The sequence below is a fragment of the Rhinichthys klamathensis genome, unplaced genomic scaffold, assembly GCF_029890125.1.
Source record: "Rhinichthys klamathensis goyatoka isolate OS25496 unplaced genomic scaffold, OSU_Roscu_1.1 h1tg000727l_1, whole genome shotgun sequence".
Lineage (NCBI taxonomy): Eukaryota > Metazoa > Chordata > Actinopteri > Cypriniformes > Leuciscidae > Rhinichthys > Rhinichthys klamathensis.
In genome coordinates this window covers 197,988-208,222 of record NW_026607141.1, presented here as the reverse complement: position 1 = coordinate 208,222, position 10,235 = coordinate 197,988, and the positions used below count along the sequence as shown (strand labels likewise).

Here is a 10,235-nt window from a genome sequence, read left to right as displayed (position 1 = left end):
CGCACTTCCGGGTAGGCTTCATTTTTCAGATTAGAATGTCGCCGCTTGGCAGTAACCATAGACTGTAAAAAATAATTTACAATATTACTCTGAGCTTAATGCTCATTGGTTTAAACAACCGTGATGTATTGTTCTCTTTAAAAAAAAAAAAAAGATTAAAACTCTGACATCATGTTTTATGTGTATACGTATGTTATGTGAATAAAGTGGTTTTACATATTGTAGAATATCTTGAGCATTGTAATTTTTGAAGCATATGTCATAGCAAATGTCAGGAAGATTTTAAAACGAGTGGTTTAATTATAAATCAGTGAATAGTGAATCAGCCACCTACGACACCAAAGGCGGCTATCTCATGAATCACACTTGCTAATACATTTAAATTCTGTTACTATTATATAAAAGTAATAATGAACAAGGCCCACTTTGATTTTCCCCACTGATGATTGAAGAAGCCCGGCATATGTCACCAGAGAGACAGTTTGAGTAAACGTTATGAGGTCAAAGAAAATTTAAAAAGTGAAACATACACTATAAAAAATTGTTCACTCAACTTAACTTTCTGAGTTATCTTTTTGCTTTGATTTAAGTTATGTACTTAGAATATTACGTATATCATCTTAAAAGGTTTTGTTGGCATAATTAAATAATTGACCCAGCTAATTTCATGTAAACTGGATTTAAAAATTTAAGTTGAAATATTAAAAAACTTACTTTTTCAAGTTGTCTGTACTAAATACAAACGACTTTGTCAACTGTTTCCCTTATAAATTAACAAATTTAAAGATCAAACCAGTCAAATATCCAAGAGTTTCAATAGCCAGCGTTTAACATTTAAATAAACAGGAAAAAAAGGTCTCTTTTTGTCTAAGAAAATTAGCTTTCAATTGTTTAGTGTTTAAAGGTGACAATGTACTTAAACCAATGAAAAAGGATCAAAATGGAAGTTACATTATACTTCACAGAGACTTCTAAGAACGACTAGTCTCAGCCTCAGACGTCACGCCCACGGAACGTTGGCTAAACGTCTGATGCATATGGTGCACTTAACTGGAAACACTTCAGGAATGTCGAAGTCGTCATCTGATTGGTTGAATTTGATCGGATTTCCGGGGGGTGCGAGTGTCGCGTTTATTTTCGGTCTGCCGGGAAACAAAGCGCAGACGTGTGATTGCGGAAGAAAAACTGTTGTGTTTACATGAGTGACAATGAGCATTTATCAAGATCAGCTTAACGTAGGATTCTCAAAAGTATGCGAGGTTCACGGCGTAGACTCTTTAAGAGATGTCCAGGAGTTTTGTTTGAGGCACTTAGTGGAGACAAAAAGAAATATTTTAGCCTGTTTGCCGACGGGATTTGGGAAGAGTATTATTTTCCAAGCCTGGCCGACCCTTTGTCAGCATTTATAAGGATTCCCAGCAGATCCAACTTTACTAGTTGTGTGTCCCCTCCTATCTATTACATAGCTGTCAACCCTCCCGTTTTTCCGGGTTTCTCACGTATTTTAGCTCTTTTCCCGCTGTCTTCCCGTTTTATTATTTTCCCGTAAAATATCCCGTATTTTTACGCTCTGATTGTGTGAGACATGCTCGGGCAGATTCGGCTTGAAGTCGTTCATCCTCGGATGCGGCGCCGCGCGCGCTGTTACAAAAAAAGCTGTGCACACAGCCAAGCGAAATGGGGTCTTGCCGGTCTTGCGCACCCAACGCGTAATCTTTGCCGCGCTCGTGCGGACGCGTCAAGTATAAACAATTATACTCCGTGTCAGCGCGCGCTTTGATCGGTAAAGGAGCACTGACCTCTCCCTAATCATCTCCAGCAGCCCCCGAAGCACCACGTACCGTTTCCCTCGTAAACTGATATTATAGTATTTAAACATTCTCTGATAAAAAATGACACACTTTCTCTAATACACACACACACTGTCTCTTTCTCTCTCACTCATTTGTAGTTATAAACTCTTTAGACTTTTAATGATTAGTGCTTTATTTTTAGTTTGTGGTGGGTAAGAAAAATTCCCTTATTTTGGGGATGGATTCCGGGAAATCTCCCTTATATTCAATGTTCAATGTTGACAGCTATGATCTATTATGGAAGATCAAGTGAAATACCTAACTGTGAAGGGGATATCAGCCGCGTTTGCGGGCAAACATGAAACAACAGACGCTGACATCGCAGCTGGCCGATTCAGTATTGTGTTCGGTTTTCTTCTCCTCCTTTGATTTTCTATGCTGACTGACTTGTTGCACGCCGGTCTGTTGTTGTGGGGACATTTCCACGTGACGCTGAACGAAACGAACTGTAATTGGTTGTTTGACATGTCGGTCAAACGGCCTTATGGGCGGGCCTTGGCCAAAGAAAGCTGCTATGAGTTCCAGACCTTCAGCCGTCAGTCTGAAGGTCTGGCTACGCGAGACTAAAGAACGACGACTTCTCCAATAGGAGGGCTACATCACTGCAGTCGCACGTAACCGCCACTCTTTGTCAGGGTGGGAAAAGAGGAGGAATCAGTTGCAGGAATAACTGATTTATTGAATATCAAAAGGCATACAAAAACAGGAACACAGGGAGGAATAATATATTTAATATATTTGAATATAATTCAGTATATCTGAATATATTCAGCATCATATTCAAAACAGTAAAAAACCTTCTCTAAAAATCAGGTTAAAAAGTACATAAACAGAATTTAAAAATATTTAAATACATGAAAAATACTCTATAACAATTAGATGAATACAAGCACTACAGATTGTTGTTGTTTTTTCACCAGTAGGGGGTCCCATAAACGTTCAAGTGGTGTAACTTCACCAAACATTACATAAAAAACAGTCCAAAATCTTCTCCAGCTGGTTTGCTGTCCGTTTTTTGTTGAGTTTAACAATTTTTATGTTCTCCTGTAGAACTTTCTTTAAATTCCCTCTTTTTTAAAGAGACAGTAAGATATGTATTTTAACAATCAAGCTTTCTACATTTCTCACACATATAGACATTAAATATAAAACAGCAGTTTAACATTTACAAAATCTATAACAGTAAAAAAAAATAGGCTCCATCTAAAAAACTATGTAACCCGAAACAATATAATCTGAAAAAAGGAACTGTGAAAGACAGTACAAAAAAACATATGGTTTCCTAATGCTTTAAAACAAGTCGGTGAGACTTGTGACAAAATTATGGAAATTCAGCATCACTCATTGTTATTCAAATGCAACTGCATTTTAGACCCTCAAAGGAAAGAATTTAAAATGGAAAACATTGACACTTCTTAAAAATAAAATCACAGATCCTGCTGGTTAAAATGTAAAAATCGAAGACATTCATGTTTCTGTGAGCGTTGTGCTGTTAATGAAAACGAAAATACAAAAGCAAAATTGCAAAAATAAACTAAACTACAACTTAAAAATTACCACGTTTTATTTTAGATTTGAGTTTTTTTAGTATATCAAATTGTATCAAAAGATATGCAATATATTATACAGTTCAATATAATACTAGAATTACTAACACTGAAAGCTAAAACAAAAACAAAATTGTATAAAAACATTTTTCACTAATTAAATCGCTAGTAAAACTTTCCCAATTAATTACAAAGAAATGTCAAATTGAGTTAAAGGGTTGGTTCACCCAAAAATGAAAATGATGTCATTAATAACTCACCCTCATGTCGTTCCAAGCCCGTAAGACCTCCGTTCATCTTCGGAACACAGTTTAAGATATTTGAGATTTAGTCCGAGAGCTTTCTATCCCTCCATTGAAAATGTATGTACGGTATACTGTCCTTGTCCAGAAAGGAAATAAAAACATCATCAAAGTAGTCCATGTGACATCAGTGGGTTCAGAAAATACATTTTGGTCCAAAAATGTATTCATCATTGTATTCTCTTCCGGTTCTGTTCTTCACGAGTCCGCGGTGGCGCTGTTGACGTAATGCTGCCAGATAACTGGTTACCAGACACACGTGAGCAGCGTCTTACGTCAACAGTGTCACCGCGGACTCGTGAAGAACAGAACCGGAAGAGAATACAATGATGAATAAAGTCGTAGTTTTTGTTATTTTTGGACCAAAATGTATTTTCGATGCTTTAAAACATTCTAACTAACCCACTGATGTCACGTGGACTACTTTGATGATGTTTTTATTTCCTTTCTGGACAAGGACAGAATACCGTACATACATTTTCAATGGAGGGACAGAAAGCTCTCGCACAAAATCTCAAATATCTTAAACTGCGTTCCGAAGATGAACGGAGGTCTTACGGGCTTGGAACGACATGAGGGTGAGTCATTAATGACATCATTTTCATTTTGGGGTGAACTAACCCTTTCAGCTTGAAATTTTGAAAAGTAGAAAGTTTCGAATGGTATTTTCTTTTAAAACTTCAATAATCTTTGTTTTATTAAAATCTTTACTTCTACAGTGTGTCAAAGAGCGAAACCTAAACTGAAAGGACTCGAAATTAAAACAGAATTAACTCTGACTATAACACATCCACTAGTCTTATATAATCTGCATAGAATCTGAGGCATTCTTACTGCCGAGTGAAAGTGCGTCAAACCTCCACAATCCAACAGTGACTGATGTGACAGACGCTTTTGGTTTAATATCCGGTCTTCGGTGGCTGCATGTAGGCGGGGTTATAGGCCAGCTGATCGAATTTCTCTGGGGACGGATAAGCGATATCGGGCTGGGCAGGGGGCATCATGGGGTACGCTGCCTGACTTCCGTCATATGGAGCCTGACTGCTGGGATATCCAGGGTTTGCTGGAAATGCAAAAAGACACAAATTATTTAAGGAAAATACCAGTACATGGTATCAGTCTGTCTAGTACTAGCCTAGGTAGGGGTTGCACGACTACTGATTTCTCCTAGTTAGTTGCAAAACAATAGTTACTTGAGCACCTGTGGTTTATGTTACAGTTTAAAAAAAGGCAAAAAAAATAACAGTACGTGCCAACAAGTGTTTATTAATTGACATCCCAACAATTATGTCTTACTCGTATTGTAAAAAGAGGGCACACTTAATTTGCACTTACGGTCTTGTGGACTTCACAAGTGTTCAACACTAGACCGCCACAAGTGTTAATTTTTACAGTTAGCCTAGGGGTATTATACATCATTCGCATCCTCATTTACAGTGCATCCGGAAAGTATTCACAGTGCTTCACTTTTTTCCATATTTTGTTATGTTACAGCCTTTTTCCAAAATGGATTAAATTCATTATTTTCTTCAAAATTCTACAAACAGTACCCCATAATGACAACGTGAAAGAAGTTTATTTGAAATCTTTGCAAATTTATTACAAATAAAAAACGGGAAAAAAATCACATGTACATAAGTATCAGCCTTTGCGCAATACTTTGTTGAAGCACCTTTGGCACCAATTACAGCCTCAAGTCTTTTTGAGTATGATGGTACAAGCTTGGCACACCTATTTTTGGGCAGTTTCTCCAATTCCTCTTTGCGGAACCTCTCAAGCTCCATCAGGTTGTTCACTGTAGGGATGGTATTGGCGAGGTGATGAGCGGTGCCTGGTTTCCTCCAGACATGACGCTTGCCATTCAGGTCAAAGAGTTCAATCTTTATTTCTCATGGTCTGAGAGTCCTTCAGGTGGGCTGTCCTCAGAGCTCTGTCAGAGTGCCCATCGTGTTCTTGGTCGCCTCCCTGACTAAGGCCCTTCTCCCCCGATCGCTCAGTTTGGCTGGACGGCCAGCTCTAGGAAGAGTCCCGGTGGTTCCGAAATTCTTCCATTTACGGATGATGGAGGCCACTGTGCTCACTGGGACCTTCAATGCTTCAGAAATGTTTCTGTACCCTTCCCCAGATCTGTGCCTTGATACAATCCTGTCTCGGAAGTCTACAGACAATTCCTTGGACTTCATGGCTTGGTTTGTGCTCTGACCTGCACTGTTAACTGTGGGACCTTATATAGACAGATCTGTGCATTTCAAAATCATGTCCAATCAACTAAATTTACCACAGGTGGACTCCAATCAAGTTAGTAGAAACATCTCAAGGATGCACTTGAGCTCAATTTTGAGTGTCATGGTAAAGGCTGTGAATTAGTAGTGGGAAGTTCGGATCATTTTGCTGACTCGGATCTTTGAGTCTCGTTCAGCAAAATGAACGAATCTTTTTTCGAGTCATTTCGTTCATTTCAGCATAATATAATTAAAATGGCATGTTAAATATCCCGCCACATCTTTTACGAAAATGTTGATTACGTTTGTAAAAAGAATAATAATAAACTATAGGGCAATGCAGCCAAAGCCAAATTATAAGAAACCGAAATTTTTATTAATTGATTAGTTGTTGGGTCTTAAGTTCAGGCTATTGCAGTCTAATTCTGTTAGTTCACCTCACCTCCTGATCCGAGACGTTCTTTCCTTTGCAACTTCATATTTATCAGGTGTGTTCTCCTCTCGTGTCGTTCTCGACTCGTCAGTGTCTAACTCTGATCTGTGCTGTCTGCTGGGCCGTGCCGTGTGTGATACAGCAGGGCCGGAAAGAGAAATGATTAGTTCATCTTTCGAGTCTCGAGTTCGGCCGGGTCCGAGTCTTTCGTTCTTCCTGTCAGTCCCATAGAGGCTATGCTGTCAGTACCGGAAAGAGTAATGATTAGTTCATTTTCTTCGAGTCTTCGGGTTTGAGTCCTTCGTTCTTTTGTCATGTGACCGCTGGTATCTCCCATCAAATACAACATTAGATTCGTATTATTGACTGCGTCTGAATGTATATTGTTTTATATTTAGGATTTAAAATACAAAATATGTGAAATAAACATTATCTGAAAAATAAAAGTTCCATCTTATTATATTCAGTGTCTCTTTTCTAAATGTTTCGTGTGCATCTGTGGTGTGTTTTATTATATATATTATACATTAATTAACTACTATTATATTATACATTAACTACGTGCTTGTTTGTAAGAAGGTTGTGAATTAGTAGGCTATTCAATACGGTGACAAGTCACGTGACAAAAGAACGAAGGACTCAAACCCGAAGACTCAGAAAATGAACTAATCATTACTCTTTCCGGTACTGGCAGCATAGCCTCTATGGGACTGACAGGAAGAACGAAAGACTCGGACCCGGCCGAACCCGAACTCGAGACTCGAAAGATGAACTAATCATTACTCTTTCCGGTACTGACAGCATTGTCTCTATGGGACTGACAGGAAGAACGAAAGACTCGGACCCGTCCCGAACCCGAAGACTCGAGAGAGATGAACTAATCATTTACAGATTCAGAAACCATAATTGCGCAATGGGCATGCGCGGTCAACCCAAAATGAACGAATCACTCTCTGAGACAACTCGGTAGTCCCGAGTCATATTAAAGATTCGTTCAAAATGAACGAATCGTTCATGAACGACACATCACTACTGTGAATACTTATGTACATGACATGTCATTTTTTATTTTTAATAAATTGTCAAACATTTCAAACAAACTTCTTTCATGTTGTCATTATATGTATTCGTACTACATTCGTCATGTTGTCATTATGCAGTCGTGGCCTAATGGTTAGAGAGTCAGACATGTAACCTGAAGTTCTGGGTTCGAGTCTCAATACCAGCAGGAAATGACTGAGGTGCACTTGAGCAAGGAACCTAAACCCCAATCGCTTACAGGGCGCAACAGCAAAATGGCTGTCCATCGTATTCACACTTCAGAATCTCACCGGGTCATCCGGGTACTTTTTGCCTACTCAAAAGTACTGTGAATTCGATCATACTTCGTTTGTCACATACTGTTTTCCCCCTACTATGGAAGTAAGAGATTTCAGACACAGTAACTCTCTTTGGTCGCATTCATGGCTTGCTGGTTTGCTTTTAGTGAATAAAAACAAGTGCATCATTATGGTTACTGTACGCTCGAGTACTCGATGGCTTCAGACAGCCGCGACTACTGGTGGAAGTATTCGACTACCCAACAAACCAGTGAATGCAATCTCTAGTACAGGGGTGCAAAACTCAGCTCTATGCCGAGTGCACGCCACGTGCGAAGTCGTAGCTCTCAGAAAATTACCAGTTTACACGTTGTAATTACAAGTTCTATATGTATACGTGAAGGCTTTTTACAGTTGGCGTGAACACACCTTTAGCTTCAACCCTACTTAAACGCACCTGATTCAGCTGATCAAGCAGGCTTATTTGAAAACTACAGGTATGTGTGTGTTGGAGTAGGATTGGTTTTTCTCCCCTGCTCTAGTGCTAGGTGTTCTCACCGGCCATGTGGTATGGTGGTGGGGGTCCTGGTGCGTATGGCTGTCCCTGATATGGTCCCGTCTGCATAGGCTGAGCGCCGTAGCCCGGTTGAGTCGGGACAGGCTGGTATGCTGGATACTGAGCGGGCTGCATGACAGGCGGCGGCTGCTGCTGCTGAATGCATTGTGTATTCATGACTGTGGTTATATGTGCTCCTGCCACAGCTGTGGGAATAACAAGACAGAGACATTTTTTTTATAATTCTTATCATTTTACTACCAGCCTAAACGTTCTATTGACACTAAAACACTTACGTCTGGGTTTTCTGCACATTTTATACATAAAGCAGCAGGGGCAGCAGCAGCAGATGATGAACACAACACATGTGACCACAATCCCCACTATTCCTAAAACAATGATGATGACATCACTGTTTTGGCTGTTGGACAGATTATGAAAAAAAATGAAGCAACAAGCATTATAAACACTCTTATCATGTTCTAGTATATTTCATCTATAAAATCGTGTTTATACATTATAATTTTATTTCTTGATCATCATTTTATTAATTTGTTTTATTTATTAATTATTTATTTTTCTATGGATTGGACATTTGAATTCACTTCTACACTCTTAAAAATAAAGATTCTTTATTGGTATCTATTGTTTCATGAAGAACCTTTACATGCATGGAAACTTTTCATTGGACAAACTTTAGATTCTAAAGATTTTTTTTTTTTAAGAACTGTTCACTGAAAGATTCTTTGGGGAACCAAAATGGTTATTCTATGGCATGGTTGCCTAAAATCCTCTTTCAGAACTGTTATTATCAAGATTGTAGGGGCAGATTTTGATTGCAACTTCTGAAATAAAACATTTGTAGCTCCATTACTGGGGTAAAAACTTGAAAAAGGTGGATGTTGCATCATGCTCTTTCTCTCTTGCCTCATTAAATTGACTTAATAAATGTGAATGCTACAGCTTTTACAATCAAAAACGTAAACTATTTATTCTTTGTTCTTTTATTATCAAGCAAAGCATTTTCCCACCTTGCACTAGGCTACACAAAGTGGCAGTTGTAACGTTGTATCGTGTCAATCTGGGGGATGCATCTTGCATACTGCAGTTTAGTAAAGACGACCACAACCTCTGTAGGAAATGACGAGTGGAGCGACACATGGAGAGACAAAACCTCAAGTAACACATCGCAAAAACAATACAAAAGTCAATTTAATGATAAGGTTTCAGGTTTGACATTAACCTCAACGATTAGATTAAAACTACTAACATTTCAGAAGAAATCTCTACGACTTTACGCTTCACCTATTTATCTCTAGTTAACAGTTACAGATTATGAGGGAGAAATGAAAGCAATAACTGACCCCAAAATGAAAGTTATGTTCTTTTTAGACACTTTTAAAATTTCTCCTGTTTTGTGTAGGGGTGAGTGTGGCACAACCTAATGCAGGGCTAGTTGTAACACACTTGTTTTAAATACCTCCACACATGCCATTACGAAACTTTACTTAGTGTATTTACAAGTTGCCATTTCAACACTATATAGAGAAAAAATGGTGCAAAAATGTAGATATCTTTGGAAGATATCACTGAACATTTATTTAACCTTCGTTGACCTTTGTTTAATCCGAGATGCAGGTAATGCTGCAGCTCTGATTTTATTGGACTTGAGTGCGGCTTTTGATACAATAGTCTATAGACCATGTGATTCTCATAAAGCGGTGATCCCTATTGGTTGGAATACGTGGGACAGTTTTAAGTGGTTCAAGTCTTATCTTACTGATAGAGCATTCACAGTAAAGTATGGTAACTTTGTTTCAACAACAGTGCCTGTCACTTGTGGGGTTCTGTTATTGGCCCTATTTTCTTTTCTTTGTACATGTTGCCTCTGGGTTCGATTTTTTAAAAATATGTCATGTCTTACATTTGTACGCTGACGATACACAAATTTATCTCCCTTTGAAATCAGGAGAGAATTGTGGTTCTAACTCACTGTTGGCATG

General features: G+C 38.6%; 1 protein-coding gene across 1 annotated transcript; it reads right to left on the bottom strand.

Moving 5' to 3' along the window:
- Positions 1 to 4,524: 4,524 nt before the first annotated feature.
- On the bottom strand, positions 4,525 to 8,380 carry LOC130077261 (protein shisa-5-like). Its single transcript, XM_056242435.1, has 2 exons — positions 8,235 to 8,380; positions 4,525 to 4,765 (listed from the first exon to the last, which is right to left on the bottom strand). The coding sequence occupies exons 1-2, from the start codon at positions 8,365 to 8,367 to the stop codon at positions 4,602 to 4,604; spliced, it is 297 nt and encodes a 98-aa protein (XP_056098410.1). The 5' UTR covers positions 8,368 to 8,380; the 3' UTR covers positions 4,525 to 4,601.
- Between the last annotated feature and the right edge of the window lie 1,855 nt (positions 8,381 to 10,235).

What these genes read in the sequence shown, in the direction of transcription:
- LOC130077261 (XM_056242435.1), bottom strand. Translation starts at nt 8,367, where the DNA reads ATGCAGCCCGCTCAGTATCCAGCATACCAGCCTGTCCCGACTCAACCG. An exon ending in ACCACCATACCACATGGCCG is followed by an intron (nt 4,766 to 8,234) that starts GTGAGAACACCT and finishes TTGCATTTCCAG; the next exon opens with CAAACCCTGGATATCCCAGC.